We start from the raw sequence: 17,266 nt of genomic DNA, 5'->3' as shown, positions 1-17,266 counted from the left end.
AGAGCTGTGCAGCCACCACAGGAGTGAGATTCTGGTCTTGGAGGACAGGATTATTTTCCGGTGCATGTGCAGATGGGATCCGGACCACTTGTCCTATAGGTCCCACTGAAACACCCTGGCATGGAATCTGCCAAATTGAATGGCCTCGTAGGCCGCCACCATCTTCCCCAGCAATCGAGTGCATTGATGGATTGATACTCTCGCTGGTTTCAGAATTTGTTTGACCAAATTCTGAATTTCCAGAGCCTTTCCTGGAAGAAAAACTTTCTGTAATTCCGTGTCCAGAATCATTCCCAAAAACGACAGCCGTTTCGTCGGATTCAACTGTGACTTTGGCAAGTTTAGGAGCCAACCATGTTGCTGCAGAACGGTCAGGGAGAGCGCAATGTCCTGCTCCAGCTTGTATTTGGATCTCGTCTTTATCAGGAGATCGTCCAAGTAAGGGATAATTGTGACTCCTTGTTTGTGAAGGAGAACCATCATTTCTGCCATTACCTTGGTGAAAATCCTCAGAGCCGTGGACAGACCAAACGGCAACGTCTGAAATTGGTAATGACAATCCTGAATAGCAAACCTCAGGTAAGCCTGATGCGGAGGATATATGGGGACGTGTAAGTAGGCATCCTTTATGTCGACCGACACCATGAAATCCCCTTCCTTCCAGACTGGAGATCACTGCTCGGAGAGATTCCATCTTGAATTTGAATTTCCTTAGGTAAAGATTGAGGGACTTTAGGTTCAGAATTGGTCTGACCCAGCCGTCCGGTTTCGGGACCACAAATAGGCTGGAATAAATGCCTTCTCCCTGTTGTGACGGGGGGACCCTGACAATGACTTGATTCAGACACAACTCTTGTATTGCATCGCATACTACCTCCCTGTTCGGAAGAGAAGCTGGTAAGGCTGATTTGAAAAATCGTCGAGGGGGAACGTCTTGAAACTCCAGTTTGTACCCCTGGGACACTATTTCTAAAATCCATGGGTCTAGGGCCGAAAGAGCCCAGAATTAACTGAAGAGCTTGAGACGTGCCCCCACTGGTGCGGACTCCCGCAGAGGAGCCCCAGCGTCATGCGGTGGATTTGGCAGAAGCCGGGAAGGACTTCTGCTCCTGGGAACCTGCCACGGCCGGAGATCTTTTACCTTTTCCTCTTCCTCTACTAGTAAGGAAGGAATAACCTCGGCCTTTTTTGTATTTATTTGGCAGAAAGGACTGCATCTGCAAGTGGTGAGCTTTCTTTTGTTGTGGAGGGACATAAGGCAAAAATGACGACTTACCCGTGGTAGCCGTAGTTACGAAATCAGCGAGACCTTCAAACAACAAGACACCACCTTTATATGGGAGATTCCATATATTTCTTTGAGTCGGCATCAGCATTCCATTGATGAATCCACAATGCCCTCCTAGCTGAAACCGCCATGGCATTGGCTTTTGATCCCAAAAGGCCAATATCTCTCGCCGCTTCCTTTAGATAGGCTGCAGCGTCTCTGATATAACCCAGTGTTAAAAGGATGCTATCCCTATCCAGGGTTTCTATATCAGATGACAAGTTATCTGCCCACTTTACGATAGCACTACTCACCCACCTGTGGTGACGTAAATAAGATTTTAAACCTACCGGTAAATCTTTTTCTCCTAGTCCGTAGAGGATGCTGGGGACTCCGTAAGGACCATGGGGATAGACGGGCTCCGCAGGGGACATGGGCACTAAGAAAGAACTTTAGGTATGGGTGTGCACTGGCTCCTCCCTCTATGCCCCTCCTCCAGACCTCAGTTAGAGAAACTGTGCCCAGAGGAGACGGACAGTACGAGGAAAGGATTTTTGTTAATCCAAGGGCAAGATTCATACCAGCCCACACCATCCACACCGTATAACTTGGGATATACGAACCAGTTAACAGTATGAAACAACACAGCATCAGTCCGAGACTGATGAAAACTGTAACATAACCCTTATGTAAGCAAAAACTATATACAAGTCTTGCAGAAGTAGTCCGCACTTGGGACGGGCGCCCAGCATCCTCTACGGACTAGGAGAAAAAGATTTACCGGTAGGTTTAAAATCTTATTATCTCTTACGTCCTAGAGGATGCTGGGGACTCCGTAAGGACCATGGGGATTATACCAAAGCTCCAAACCGGGCGGGAGAGTGCGGATGACTCTGCAGCACCGACTGAGCAAACATGAGGTCCTCATCAGCCAGGGTATCAAACTTGTAGAATTTAGCAAAAGTGTTTGAACCCGACCAAGTAGCAGCTCGGCACAGTTGTAATGCCGAGACCCCTCGGGCAGCCGCCCAAGAAGAGCCCACCTTCCTAGTGGAATGGGCCTTAACCGATTTTGGTAATGGCAATCCAGCCGTAGAATGAGCCTGCTGAATCGTGTTACAGATCCAGCGAGCAATAGTCTGTTTTGAAGCAGGAGCGCCAACCTTGTTGGCTGCATACAGGACAAACAGTGCTTCTGTTTTTCTGACCCTAGACGTTCTGGCCACGTAAATTTTCAAAGCCCTGACCACATCAAGGGACTCTGAATCCTCCAAGTCTCGCGTAGCCACAGGCACCACAATAGGTTGGTTCATATGAAAAGATGACACCACCTTAGGCAAGAATTGAGGACGGGTCCGCAATTCCGCTCTATCCATATGGAAAACCAGATAGGGGCTTTTATGAGACAAAGCCGCCAATTCCGACACTCGCCTAGCCGAAGCCAAGGCTAACAACATGACCACCTCCCAAGTGAGATATTTTAATTCCACCGTTTTAAGTGGTTCAAACCAGTGCGACTTAACCACCACGTTAAGGTCCCAAGGCGCCACCGGAGGTACAAAAGGAGGCTGTATATGCAGCACTCCCTTCACAAAAGTCTGTACTTCTGGGAGAGAAGCTAATTCCTTCTGAAAGAAAATGGATAGGGCCGAAATCTGAACCTTAATGGAGCCTAATTTTAGGCCCAAATTCACTCCAGTTTGTAAGAAGTGAAGGAAACGGCCCAGATGGAATTCTTCCGTAGGAGCATTCCTGACCTCACACCAAGAAACATACTTCCGCCATATACGGTGATAATGTTTAGCTGTCACGTCCTTCCTAGCCTTTATCAGAGTAGGAATGACCTCATCCGGAATGCCCTTTTCCGCTAGGATCCGGCGTTCAACCGCCATGCCGTCAAACGCAGCCGCGGTAAGTCTTGGAACAGACAGGGCCCCTGTTGTAACAGGTCCTGTCTTAGAGGAAGAGGCCACGGATCTTCTGTGAGCATTTCCTGCAGATCCGGATACCAGGCCCTTCGCGGCCAATCTGGAACAATGAGAATTGTCTGTACTCCTCTTTTTCTTATTATTCTCAACACCTTGGGTATGAGAGGAAGAGCAGGAAACACATAGACCGACTGGAACACCCACGGTGTCACTAGGGAGTCCACAGCCACCGCCTGAGGGTCTCTTGACTTGGCGCAATACCTCTGTAGTTTTTTGTTGAGGCGGGACGCCATCATGTCTATCTGGGGCAGTCCCCACTGACTTGCAATATGTGCGAAGACTTCCTGATGAAGTCCCCACTCTCCTGGACGTAGATCGTGTCTGCTGAGGAAGTCTGCTTCCCAGTTGTCCACTCCCGGAATGAACACTGCTGACAGTGCGCCTACATGATTTTCCGCACAGCGAAGAATCCTGGTAGCTTCCGCCATTGCCACTCTGCTCCTTGTGCCGCCTTGGCGGTTTACATGAGCCACTGCGGTGATGTTGTCTGACTGGATCAGAACCGGTAGGTCGCGAAGCAAAGTCTCCGCTTGACGAAGGGCGTTGTATATGGCCCTCAGCTCCAGGACGTTGATGTGAAGACAAGTCTCTTGACTTGACCAAAGACCTTGGAAGTTTTTTCCCTGTGTGACTGCTCCCCAACCTCGGAGGCTCGCGTCCGTGGTTACCAGAACCCAGTCCTGAATGCCGAACCTGCGACCCTGTAGAAGGTGAGTACTCTGCAGCCACCACAGGAGAGATACCCTGGCCCTGGGGGACAGGTTGATCAATTGATGAATCTGTAGATGTGACCCGGACCACTTGTCCAGTAGGTCCCATTGGAAGGTCCTCGCATGGAACCTGCCGAAGGGAATGGCCTTGTAAGATGCCACCATCTTTCTCAGGACTCGAGTGCAGTGATGCACTGACACCTGTTTTAGCTTCAATAGGTCCCTGACCAGAGTCATGAGTTCCTGGGCCTTTTCTATCGGAAGATAAACCCTTTTCTGGTCCGTATCCAGAATCATGCCTAAGAAGGTCAAACTAATCGTAGGAACCAACTGTGACTTCGGGATATTGAGAATCCAGCCGTGTTGCTGTAACACCTTCAGTGAAAGTGACACGCTGTTCAATAACTGCTCTCGTGATCTAGTTTTTATTTGGAGATCGTCCAAGTACGGGATAATTGTGACACCCTGCTTGCGCAGGAGCACCATCATTTCCGCCATTACCTTGGTGAAAATCCTCGGGGCCGTGGAAAGCCCAAACGGCAACGTCTGAAATTGGTAATGACAATCCTGTACCGCAAACCCCAGGTACGCCTGATGAGGTGGATATATGGGAACATGAATGGTATGCATCTTTTATGTCCAGGGATACCATATAGTCCCCCCCTTCTAGGCTGGCGATGACCGCTCTGAGCGATTCCATCTTGAACTTGAACCTTTTCAAGTATAGGTTCAAGGATTTTAAATTTAAAATGGGTCTGACCGAACCGTCCGGTTTCGGGACTACAAACAAGGTTGAGTAATACCCCCTCCCTTGTTGAAGTAGGGGAACTTTGACCACCACCTGTTGAAGATACAATTTGTGAATTGCATTTAACACTATCTCCCTTTCTGGGGGAGAAGCTGGTAGGGCCGATTTGAAAAACCGGCGAGGAGGCACCTCTTCGAATTCCAGCTTGTAACCCTGGGAAACAATTTCTATTGCCCAGGGATCCACCTGTGAGTGAACCCAGATGTGGCTGAAAAGTCGAAGACGTGCCCCCACTGGGGCGGACTCCCTCAGCGGAGCCCCAGCGTCATGCGGTGGATTTTGTAGAGGCCGGGGAGGACTTCTGCTCCTGGGAACTAGCTGTGGTTGGCAGCTTTTTCCCCCTGCCCTTACCTCTGGCAAGAAAGGACGCACCTCGTACTCTCTTGTTTCTATTTGACCGAAAGGACTGCATTTGATAATGTGGCGTTTTCTTAGGCTGTGAGGGAATATAAGGCAAAAAAATTGATTTCCCTGCCGTAGCTGTGGAGACCAGGTCCGAGAGACCTTCTCCAAACAATTCCTCACCCCTGTAAGGTAAAACCTCCATATGCCTCTTTGAGTCGGCATCACCTGTCCATTGCCGGGTCCATAGGACTCGTCTAGCAGAAATCAACATAGCGTTGACTCTAGAACCCAGTAGGAAAATGTCTCTTTGAGCATCTCTCATATATAAGACAGCATCTTTAATATGACCCAGGGTCAATAAAATGGTATCCTTATCCAGGGTATCCATTTCCGCCGATAAGGTATCTGTCCACGCTGCTACAGCGCTACAAACCCAAGCCGACGCTATCGCCGGTCTGAGTAAGGTACCATAATGTGTGTAAATGCACTTCAAGGTAGCCTCCTGCTTGCGATCAGCAGGATCCCTGAGGGTAGCCGTATCTTGGGAAGGCAGCGCTACCTTTTTGGATAAGCGTGTCAACGCTTTGTCCACCCTTGGGGAGGATTCCCACCGTATCCTGTCCTTAGCCGGGAAAGGATGCGCCATAAGAATCCTTTTGGGAATCTGCAATTTCTTGTCTGGAGATTCCCAAGCCTTTTCAAATAACTTGTTCAGCTCATGAGAAGGGGGAAAGGTTACCTCAGCTTTCTTCCCCTTATACATGTGTACCCTCGTGTCAGGGACAGGGGGTTCCTCTGTGATATGCAAAACATCTTTTATTGCACTAATCATATATTGAATACTTTTAGCCAATTTTGGCTGTAACTTTGCATCATCGTAGTCGACACAGGAGTCAGAATCCGTGTCGGTATTAGTGTCTACTATTTGGGATAGTGGGCGCTTTTGAGACCCCGAAGGTCCCTGCGACCTAGGGGCAGGCAGGGCTCGACTCCCTGCATGTTCCCTGGACTCAGCCTTGTCCAACCTTTTGTGCAATAAATTCACATTAGCACTTAAAATATTCCACATATCCAACCAGTCAGGTGTCGGTGTTGTCGACGGAGACACCACACTCATTTGCTCCACCTCCTCCCTAGGAGAGCCTTCTACCTCAGACATGCCGACACACGCGTACCGATACACCACACACTCAGGGAATCCTCTTATCTGAAGACAGTTCCCCCACAAGGCCCTTTGGTGAGACAGAGAGAGAGTATGCCAGCACACACCCAGCGCTAATGACCCAGGAAAAAACACAATATGTTTACCCAGATAGCACTGTAATCATCTATTTGCGCCAAATTATGTGCCCCCCCCTTCTTTAAAACCCTCTTTCACCGTGGTAAGCAGGGGAGAGTCCGGGGAGTTTCCTCTCAGCGGTGTGCTGTGGAGAAAATGGCGCTGGTGAGTGCTGAGGAACAAGCTCCGCCCCCTCAGCGGCGGGCTTCGGTTCCGCTGAAATATTCAAAAAACTGGCGGGGGATCTCTTTTATATACAGTGCCTAGCCTGTATATATCTTTATTGCCAGATCTGGAGGTTCTTATTGCTGCCCAGGGCGCCCCCCCTGCGCCCTGCACCCTTACAGTGCCTACCTGTGTGTGTCTGTGTGGGAGCAATGGCGCTGCGCGTTACCTCAATGAAGAACTGAAGTCTTCTGCCGCCTCTGAAGTCTTCTTTCTTCACATACTCACCCGGCATCTATCTTCCGGCTCTGCGAGGAGGACGGCGGCGCGGCTCCGGGACGAATGGCGAGGGTGAGACCTGCGTTCCGTTCCCTCTGGAGCTAATGGTGTCCAGTAGCCTAAGAAACAGAGCCGGACGTTAAAGTAGGTCTGTTTCTCTCCCTCAGTCCCTCGATGCAGGGAGTCTGTTGCCAGCAGGCTCCCTGAAAATAAAAAACCTAACAAAATACTTTCTTTTCAGGAAAACTCAGGAGAGCTCCCTGTAATGCACCCAGTCTCCTCTGGGCACAGTAATAAACTGAGGTCTGGAGGAGGGGCATAGAGGGAGGAGCCAGTGCACACCCATACCTAAAGTTCTTTCTTAGTGCCCATGTCTCCTGCGGAGCCCGTCTATCCCCATGGTCCTTACGGAGTCCCCAGCATCCTCTAGGACGTAAGAGAAAATGGATTTTAACGTATTTTCCTGTCTACGATCCGCAGGATCCTTAAGGGCTGCCGTGTCAGGAGATGGTAAAGCCACCTTTTTAGACAACCCTGATAGAGCCTTGTCCACAATGGGAGGTGACTCCCCTCTTTTCTCTATCCCCAGAGGGGAACGGATACGCCATCTGAATCCTTTTGGGAATCAGAAACTTTTTGTCACGATTTTCCCACATTTTTTCAAAAAGGGTATTCAGTTCATGAGAGGGAGTAAACGTTACCTCAGGTTTCTTTCCCTTATACATACAGACCCTTCTATCAGGAACAACAGGGATTTCCGTGATATGCAACACGTCTTTTATTGCCACAATCATGTACTGAATGCTCTTTGCCAATTTTGGGTCTAATCTGGTATCACTATAGTCGACACTGGAGTCCGTGTCGGTATCTGTGCCTGCCAACTGAGCAAACGAACGTTTGTGACCCCGAGGGGGTCTGGACCTGTGATAACACATCCTCCACAGATTTCTTCCATACCTGGTTCTGAGACTCAGATTTATCTAATCTCTTATTAATAAGAGCCACATTAGCATTCAAAGCATTCAACACATTTACCCAATCAGGAGTTGGCGGTGCCGACAGGGTCACTCCCACAGCCGTTTCTGCCCCTAACACAGTCTCCTCCTGGGAAGAGCACTCTGCCTCAGACATGCCGACACTCGTGTACCGACACCCACAGACACACTGGGCAAATAGGGGACAGACCCACAGTAAAGCCTGTCAGAGAAACACAGAGGGAGTTTGCCAGCTCACAACCCAGCGCCTATCCCGGTACTGAAACTTTAATATAATGCCTCAGACCCTGCAGCGCTTTTAGAATACTTATTTTAGCACCAAATTAACTGTGCCCCCCCCCCCGTTTTGCACCCTGTTACTTGTACAGCAAAGGTGAGGAAGGACCAGCGTCTCTGCAGCTCTGTGAAGAGAAAATGGCGCTGATGAGAGCTGTGAGGGCTAAGCCCCGCCTCCTTCATGGCGTGCTTCAGCCCCGCTATTTTTCTAAATAATTATACTGGTGGGGGTAAGGATTTAGTGCCTAGGCACTCTAATCACACTCTGCCAGTCTCAAATGAGGATTTTTATGCTGCCCAGGGCGCCCCCCCCCCCGCGCCCTGCACCCTGTAGTGCCGCTGTGTGTGGGAGCATGGCGCGCAGCGCGATCGCTGTGCGGTACCTCAGAAGCCGTCACTGTAGTCTTCTATCTTCTTCTACTCACCTGTCTTCTGACTTCTGGCTCTGCAAGGGGGGTGACGGCAGGCTCTGGAAATGAACCCCTAGGCGTAACTAGTGTTCCAAACCCTCAGGAGCTAATGGTGTCCTGTAGCCAAGAAGCAGAGCCTTTAAACTCATTAGAAGTATGTCTGCTTCTCTCCCCTAAGTCCCACGATGCAGGGAGACTGTTGCCAGCAGTGCTCCCTGAACATAAAAAACCTAACAAAAGTCTTTTCAGAGAAACTCAGGAGAGCTCCTCAGTGTGCATCCAGTCTGCCTGGGCACAGATTCTAAACTGGAGTCTGGAGGAGGGGCATAGAGGGAGGAGCCAGTTCACACCCCTTTCAAAGTCTTAAAATGCCCATGTCTCCTGCGGATCCCGTCTATATCCCCAGCATCCTCTAGGACGTATGAGAAATATAGTAATCAGGCGTCTCTGGGCTCACACTGGTCGGTATATGTGGGGATCGGGCGCCTCTGGACTCACACTGGTCGGTACGCGTGGGGATCAGGCGTCTCTGGGCTCACACTGGTGGATATATGTGGGGATCAGGAGTCTCTGGTCTCACACTGGTCGGTATATGTGGGGATCAGGCGTCTCTGGGCTCAGAGTGGTCAGTATATGTGGGGAGCGGGCGTCTCTGGGCTCACACTGGTCGGTACGCGTGGGGATCGGGAGTCTCTGGTCTCACACTGGTCGGTATATAAGGGGATCGGGCTTCTCTGGGCTCACACTGGTCGGTATATGTGGGGATCAGGCGTCTCTGGGCTCAGAGTGGTCAGTATATGTGGGGATGAGGTGTCTCTGGGCTCACAGTGGTCGGTATATGTGGGGATCAGGCGTCTCTGGGCTCACACTGGTTGGTATATGTGGGGAGCGGGCGTCTCTGGGCTCACACTGGTCGGTTTATAAGGAGATCGGGCATCTCTGGGCTCACACTGGTCAGTATATGTGGGGATCGGGAGTCTGTGGGCTCACACTGGTCGGTATATGTGGGGACTCGGCGTCTCTGGGCTCACACTGATCGGTATATATGGTAATTAGACGTCTGTGGACTCACACTGGTCGGTATATGTGGGGATCAGGAGTCTCCGGCTCACACTGGTGGGTATATATAAGTAATCAGGCGTCTCTGGTCTCACACTGGTCGGTATATGTGGGGATCAGGAGTCTCTGGTCTCACACTGGTCGGTATATGTGGGGATCAGGCGTCTCTGGGCTCACACTGGTAGGTATATGTGGGGATCAGGAGTCTCTGGTCTCACACTGGTCGGTATATGTTGGGATCAGGCGTCTCTGGGCTCACACTGGTCGGTATATGTGGGGATCAGGCGTCTCTGGGCTCACACTGGTCGGTATATGTGGAGATCAGGCGTCTCTGGGCTCACACTGGTCGGTATATGTGGTGATCAGGCGTCTCGGGCTCACACTGGTCGGTATATGTGGTGATCAGGCGTCTCTGGGCTCACACTAGTCGGTATATGTGGGGATCGGGCGTCTCTGGGCTCATACTGGTCGGTATATGTGGGGATCAGGAGTCTCTGGCTCACACTGGTCGGTATATGTGGGGATCAGGCATCTCTGGGCTCATACCGGACGGTACATGTGGTATATATGGGGATCAGGCGTCTCTGGTCTGTTTTTGTTCTTCTTACAGGAACGATGTGTCACGATATCATGGCTATATATCAGGGTGTCGCTACAGCAGCAATTTTTGTTCACATCAATATTCAATCAATATTGTATGAATTTATTCCAGATATAATAATTTATAGCCTTGTGTCTGGTGAGCCCAGGACTGTGTTAGGGATGTAGATCATTCTATACTATTCACGACAAGTCGTTGTCCTGCAAATACAAACAGGCACCTGCAGCTGGGACTTGTAGCTTACCATGTTGTGCATGTCGGCGCTCTGGAACGTCACCACCTCTATGTCCACGCCTTCCTTCCCTGCGTCTTTCAGCAACTGAACCACGTCAGAGTGTTTGGCCCACTTGCAGTCCTCCCCATTCACCGACACGATGTAAGCACCCTCCTTCACGCCGGCACACTGCGGCAGGATGAATGAAAGAAGTGTTATGGGAACTTAGTATCTGGAAATATGTATCTGTAGATGTTAGCTGAAGACTAGAGTCGTTCTCAGCTTTGGCAGACAAGAGTCCGTCTATAGAACCCAACGGGATGCAGTCAATTTACCTACAATCAAAATCCCGACGGTCAAAATACTGACGTCGTCAAAATACCGACAAGGTCAAAATACTGACATTTAAAATCCCGACAAGGTCAACATCCCGACATTTAAAATGTTGACAGGTCAAAAAGTCGACACGAGTTTTTCATGATTTTTTTCACTGAAACCGACTTGTTCATACTTTACCATCCCAGTGGACCTTGAGGGGGAATATAACAGTGTGCCCAGCGCAGCGAGGCACCGCGCCTGAAGCATGGCGAGTGCAGCGAGCGGACACGGTGCCCATGTCGACATGCACACCAAAAAAACAAAAACAAATGAAAAACTTGTGTCAACTTTTTGACCCGTCGACATTTTAAATGTCGATATTTTGACTTTGTCGATATTTTAAATGTCTGTATTTTGACCGTCGGTCAATTGTTGTCTGTATTTTGAACGTCAGGATTTTGATTGTAGGTATTTCATACTAAACCCAAACTAAACTACAGGAACACTACGGGCCGGAAACGGCCTGATCACCCTGCAGTAACGGCTCACATGACTCAGCGCTGCAGCTCTGGGGCACCCGGTAACAGGGAGAGGACCTCTACATGGCCACGGGTAGTACTCACAGCAATTGTTGATACTAGTCCCTCAGTAAGGCGATATTTCCGGCAATAAGGGTAAAGCGCTGCTCAGTACAGGTGAGGGTACAAGGCTTCTGCGACTACGGGGGACTCGGGTCAGTATAACATACGTACATCTGCACAGCCTCCAGGGACCACTCCCGCGATCAGCACCGGAGAGTCCCCTCTCAGCGTGAACCCAAAGCCATCATCTCCCCGGGCCAGGTGGACCTTCTGTGCCGGCCGCCACCTGTGCTTTGCCGAGAACACAGACAGCGGACCCTGCAAGACAAGCACATACGGTAAGTGAGCCTCTAATAGATGTATGAGCATAAGATACAAATCTAGCCACAGACAGACGCTTTATAGATCCGTATTATCCCTGACCCGTGTGCGCACAGCGCAGGGGGTTACTAGAGTACAGAGATCATTGGATGGACAGTCTGTGGTCCCTGTACTGTGTGTTTAGGTTTGGTAAATGCGACAACAAGAAACAAAGAAAAATCTGCACTCTCAAAATGCTCTAAAGAAATATCTGGAAAAGACCCCGATTATAATATCTGGAGAAATCCTATAATCTCATGTCGGGGGTGCTACCTAAGACAACCATGAGTAACACCTAATAAACAAAAAGAAAATGGAGTTGTACTGCTAGGTGCACAAAACTAAGATAAAATGTAACTTTTATTAATACATTATGTTAAAAGACCGATATTTCGGACAGTGTGCGAAAAATAGGGTTAAAATTGGATAAAGGATCCAAAAATGTGCTCTGAGATAGAGAAGTGGTGAGAGTTAAAAAATGTGTCTGCTCCTTTGATTGCACTGATTCTCTAATGGGGTGTATTTAAATGTATCTTTAGTATACTTATTCCGTATTATATACCCCTAATAGAGAAAAAACAATTGAATTTAAGGGTACCGATCCTTTGATAACCCACTGTAAATTGAATGAACTGTATTAAATAGGGCAGAAATGACCTCCGTAAATTCTGCTGTTACCACCTGTCACCATTATTATAGAGACTCAAATTGTAACGCCAGATACAAACTACTCACTGTTTTCAAATATATTTAATGGGGCAATATGCTCAATATAAGGGAATCTATCCTATTCCCCAATTGCCATAATGGCAGGGTGCTGAATACCGTATGTAGAATAGGCTGCTACAGACACACAGACCGCTAAGCCTGCGTCAATAGGAAAAAGTGTGTGCAAAAGGCCATATATACTGATGTAATAAATCACGGGAATGGCTGTGGAGTGCCCAGTACCTTATAGATATAAATCTCCTTTGTATTAATTCACATAAGTATTGCCCTAGTCACTCTATGGTGATGTGTTGTCCTAAATGCTATTAGGACAAACAGGGGCAATATTGGTAATAACACTGAAAAACACTGGGTAAATGATTGTATCTGTATATATTAATTACACATCTATCCAGTAAATTTCAAGTATTGAATTTCCTTATGTTACCAGTGTGAATACTCTGAACATGGGACACGCCTGATAAATGTTATGGGACTTCTCTTGATCACTGACTGATAGTCCTCTGCATGTGCACACAACTACTTGGTGCTGTCATTTCTAAATCCCGCTAAGTGTCTCCAGTCATACCAACTGGAACATGACTGGAGATTAGCCAGTACTGGCCGTGAAGTGCTGGGACACCTCTGAATGCACACTAACAATAGTGGAAAACCTACTATGAATATATGATACCGCTGCAGCGATCTGTGAGCTGCTAGGCAGTGGTCTAATTGACCGGTCAATTAGACCACTGCCTAGCAGCTCACAGATCGCTGCAGCGGTATCATATATTCATAGTAGGTTTTCCACTATTGTTAGTGTGCATTCAGAGGTGTCCCAGCACTTCACGGCCAGTACTGGCTAATCTCCAGTCATGTTCCAGTTGGTATGACTGGAGACACTTAGCGGGATTTAGAAATGACAGCACCAAGTAGTTGTGTGCACATGCAGAGGACTATCAGTCAGTGATCAAGAGAAGTCCCATAACATTTATCAGGCGTGTCCCATGTTCAGAGTATTCACACTGGTAACATAAGGAAATTCAATACTTGAAATTTACTGGATAGATGTGTAATTAATATATACAGATACAATCATTTACCCAGTGTTTTTCAGTGTTATTACCAATATTGCCCCTGTTTGTCCTAATAGCATTTAGGACAACACATCACCATAGAGTGACTAGGGCAATACTTATGTGAATTAATACAAAGGAGATTTATATCTATAAGGTACTGGGCACTCCACAGCCATTCCCGTGATTTATTACATCAGTATATATGGCCTTTTGCACACACTTTTTCCTATTGACGCAGGCTTAGCGGTCTGTGTGTCTGTAGCAGCCTATTCTACATACGGTATTCAGCACCCTGCCATTATGGCAATTGGGGAATAGGATAGATTCCCTTATATTGAGCATATTGCCCCATTAAATATATTTGAAAACAGTGAGTAGTTTGTATCTGGCGTTACAATTTGAGTCTCTATAATAATGGTGACAGGTGGTAACAGCAGAATTTACGGAGGTCATTTCTGCCCTATTTAATACAGTTCATTAAATTTACAGTGGGTTATCAAAGGATCGGTACCCTTAAATTCAATTGTTTTTTCTCTATTAGGGGTATATAATACGGAATAAGTATACTAAAGATACATTTAAATACGCCCCATTAGAGAATCAGTGCAATCAAAGGAGCAGACACATTTTTTAACTCTCACCACTTCTCTATCTCAGAGCACATTTTTGGATCCTTTATCCAATTTTAACCCTATTTTTCGCACACTGTCCGAAATATCGGTCTTTTAACATAATGTATTAATAAAAGTTAAATTTTATCTTAGTTTTGTGCACCTAGCAGTACAACTCCATTTTCTTTTTGTTTATTAGGTTTGGTAAATGCCATGTGCTTTCCTCCATATCTCTATTACTCACAGACGTTCTATAGAACTGACACTTTAAAGCACAAGGACTGCGCCACTGTCAGGGGAGGCGGGTATCCAGACACTATCCAGTCAGAAGGTCAACATTCTTAATGACATCTGAAATGTCGACATTCTGAGGAGGCTGTTAGGGGCCGTCGGGTTAGGGGTAAGCCGGGTACCCACTGAGCGATATGTCATCCGATACGGCCAGACCACCAGGAACTGTTTGTCGACAGTTTATCATGTCGACATATTATCTATGTAGACGTGATGAATGCCAACAATTTTTCCAGGTTCTTATGTTGAGGTGATGAATGTTGACATGACGTTGTGTTAACCATTCATACACCCCCTGCTCAGACTGTGGAAGCCCCAGAAGCAGTCAGCTGCGGAGCAGGATGTGTCCTATCGGAGCACCAGCTGACACTTCTCTACGCGAGCGAAACGGGAAGAAGATTCAGCCGTGCAGTGACTATGCGACAACACGACAGAAAGAAACGGCTCAGCTATGGGAGACGTAGATTCAGCGGATACATAACGCCCACATCACGCAGGGCAGATATGCACGTCTTCTGTGGGTCTGATACCGCCCCACACCTCCGGTAGGAGATACATAAACTCACATTCATTATTAGATGTGTCAGCGTTTCCTCCCTTATATACTGGGGGATCGTATAGATATTATGTTTAAGCATCACCCTCTTCTCCATCAGCGATTTATACCGTTATACAACTGGTCGCAGCGCTGCCTCCGTTACATAATAATAATATAAAGTCTCCCTACAGGACATTAGTGCAGGAGGGCAACACATAGAAGCAGAATATACATTATTAATTAATTCCAGGAATTCCATATCGCACTACTTGTGAACCCCAAACACTTATGTATAAGGTCAATTCAGGAGGAAACGTGAGTGGCGCAGGAATAGTACGGTGACTTCATCTGACCAATGCGGCCACCGTACTCGAGTTAACCACAATCGGTAAAGCGGCGTCTGCGGTTATTGTACGTTGCATGACTCTGGTATCCGCACTCACCAGGCGGTGGAAAATGTCCGTCACTTTCACCTTAGCGAAGACTGGGATCTTTATCTCCGGCTTCTGCTGGGTTCTGGCTGGAAAAGGAAAAAGGTATTTATTTATTAACGGTTATTTTATATATAGCGCACACATACTGTGCAGCGCTGTACAGAGAGTATTTTAGTCACCTACATCACTCCCTGAGCCAGTGGAGCTTACAATCTGTATTCCCCATCATATACCACACCTGATTAATAAGTACATCAGGGCTGTGTAGGATGTGCTATGGGATAATGATTGGGCACAGGGCAGTTGCCGCCATATAATAATGAGACTCGCCCTATAAGTGGAGAATAATATATCCTTACGCTGAATGTCAGGGGCGTCACCAGTCTCAAAGAAATCCTCCTCGTGGTCGATGTCTGAGTAATTACTGAGCGAGCGCTTGTGCGCCAGGGCGAGGACTTCCTGCAGGATGTCCATCTTCCGGAGAATCTTACACAAGCCGTGGATCCGCATGGCTTCTTCATGCTTCATCACTGCAGTCTTCAGGTGGGCCTTACCTGCATGTAACACAGGTGTTATTATACCTGTACCCTGCCCCCCACTCTCACCTGCATGTAACACAGGGGTTATTACACCTGTACCCTGCCCCCCACTCTCTCACCTGTATGTAACACAGGTGTTATTACACCTGTACCCTGCCCCCAACTCTCTCACCTGCATGTAATACAGCGGTTATTATACCTGTACCCTGCCCCCCACTCTCTCACCTGCATGTAACACAGGGGTTATTACACCTGTACCCTGCCCCCCCACTCTCTCACCTGCATGTAACACAGGTGTTATTACACCTGTACCCTGCCCCCAACTCTCTCACCTGCATGTAACACAGGTGTTATTACACCTGTACCCTGCCCCCCACTCTCTCACTTGCATGTAACACAGGGGTTATTACACCTGTACCCTGCCCCCCACTCTCTCACCTGCATGTAATACAGCGGTTATTATACCTGTACACTGCCCCTCACTCTCTCACCTGCATGTAACACAGGGGTTATTACACCTGTACCCTGCCCCCCACTCTCTCACCTGCATGTAACACAGGGGTTATTATACCTGTACCCTGCCCCCCACTCTCTCACCTGCATGTAATACAGCGGTTATTATACCTGTACCCTGCCCCCCACTCTCTCACCTGCATGTAACACAGGGGTTATTATACCTGTATGTGGCCCCCCACTCTTTCACCTGCATGTAACACAGGGGTTATTATACCTGTACCCTGCCCCCCACTCTCTCACCTGCATGTAACACAGGTGTTATTACACCTGTACCCGGCCCCCCACTCTCTCACCTGCATGTAACACAGTTGTTATTATACCTGTACCCTGCCCCCCACTCTCTCACCTGCATGTAACACAGGTGTTATTATACCTGTACCCTGCCCCCCACTCTCTCACCTGCATGTAACACAGGTGTTATTATACCTGTACCCTGCCCCACACTCTCTCACCTGAATGTAATACAGCGGTTATTATACCTGTACCCTGCCCCCCACTCTCTCACCTGCATGTAACACAGGGGTTATTACACCTGTACCCTGCCCCCCACTCTCTCACCTGCATGTAACACAGGGGTTATTACACCTGTACCCTGCCCCCCACTCTCTCACCTGCATGTAACACAGGGGTTATTATACCTGTACCCTGCCCCCAACTCTCTCACCTGCATGTAATACAGCGGTTATTATACCTGTACCCTGCTCCCCACTTTCACCTGCATGTAACACAGGGGTTATTATACCCTGCCCCCCACTCTCTCACCTGCATATAACACAGGTGTTATTATACCTGTACCCTGCCCTCCACTCTCTCACCCGCATGTAACACAGGGGTTATTACACCTGTACCCTGCCCCCCACTCTCTCACCTGCATGTAACACAGGGGTTATTACAC

At 48.2% G+C, this 17,266-nt stretch overlaps 1 protein-coding gene across 2 annotated transcripts in view; it reads right to left on the bottom strand.

Annotated features, from left to right (window-relative positions):
* Positions 1-17,266, bottom strand: part of RHPN1 (rhophilin Rho GTPase binding protein 1) — a 157,584-nt gene that overhangs the window by 2,015 nt on the left and 138,303 nt on the right. For both annotated transcript variants that reach the window (XM_063921208.1, XM_063921209.1), the window contains 4 exons: positions 15,676-15,870; positions 15,326-15,402; positions 11,467-11,613; positions 10,427-10,585 (listed from right to left, as the gene is read on the bottom strand). In XM_063921208.1, coding sequence (XP_063777278.1) covers positions 10,427-10,585; positions 11,467-11,613; positions 15,326-15,402; positions 15,676-15,870 — 578 coding nt within the window. The remainder of the gene's footprint in view (positions 1-10,426; positions 10,586-11,466; positions 11,614-15,325; positions 15,403-15,675; positions 15,871-17,266) is intronic.

Source organism: Pseudophryne corroboree, chromosome 5 (assembly GCF_028390025.1).
Source record: "Pseudophryne corroboree isolate aPseCor3 chromosome 5, aPseCor3.hap2, whole genome shotgun sequence".
In the NCBI taxonomy this organism is placed as follows: domain Eukaryota; kingdom Metazoa; phylum Chordata; class Amphibia; order Anura; family Myobatrachidae; genus Pseudophryne; species Pseudophryne corroboree.
The sequence above is the reverse complement of the archived record's forward strand: the minus strand, read 5'-3'. Positions and strand labels throughout refer to the sequence as shown.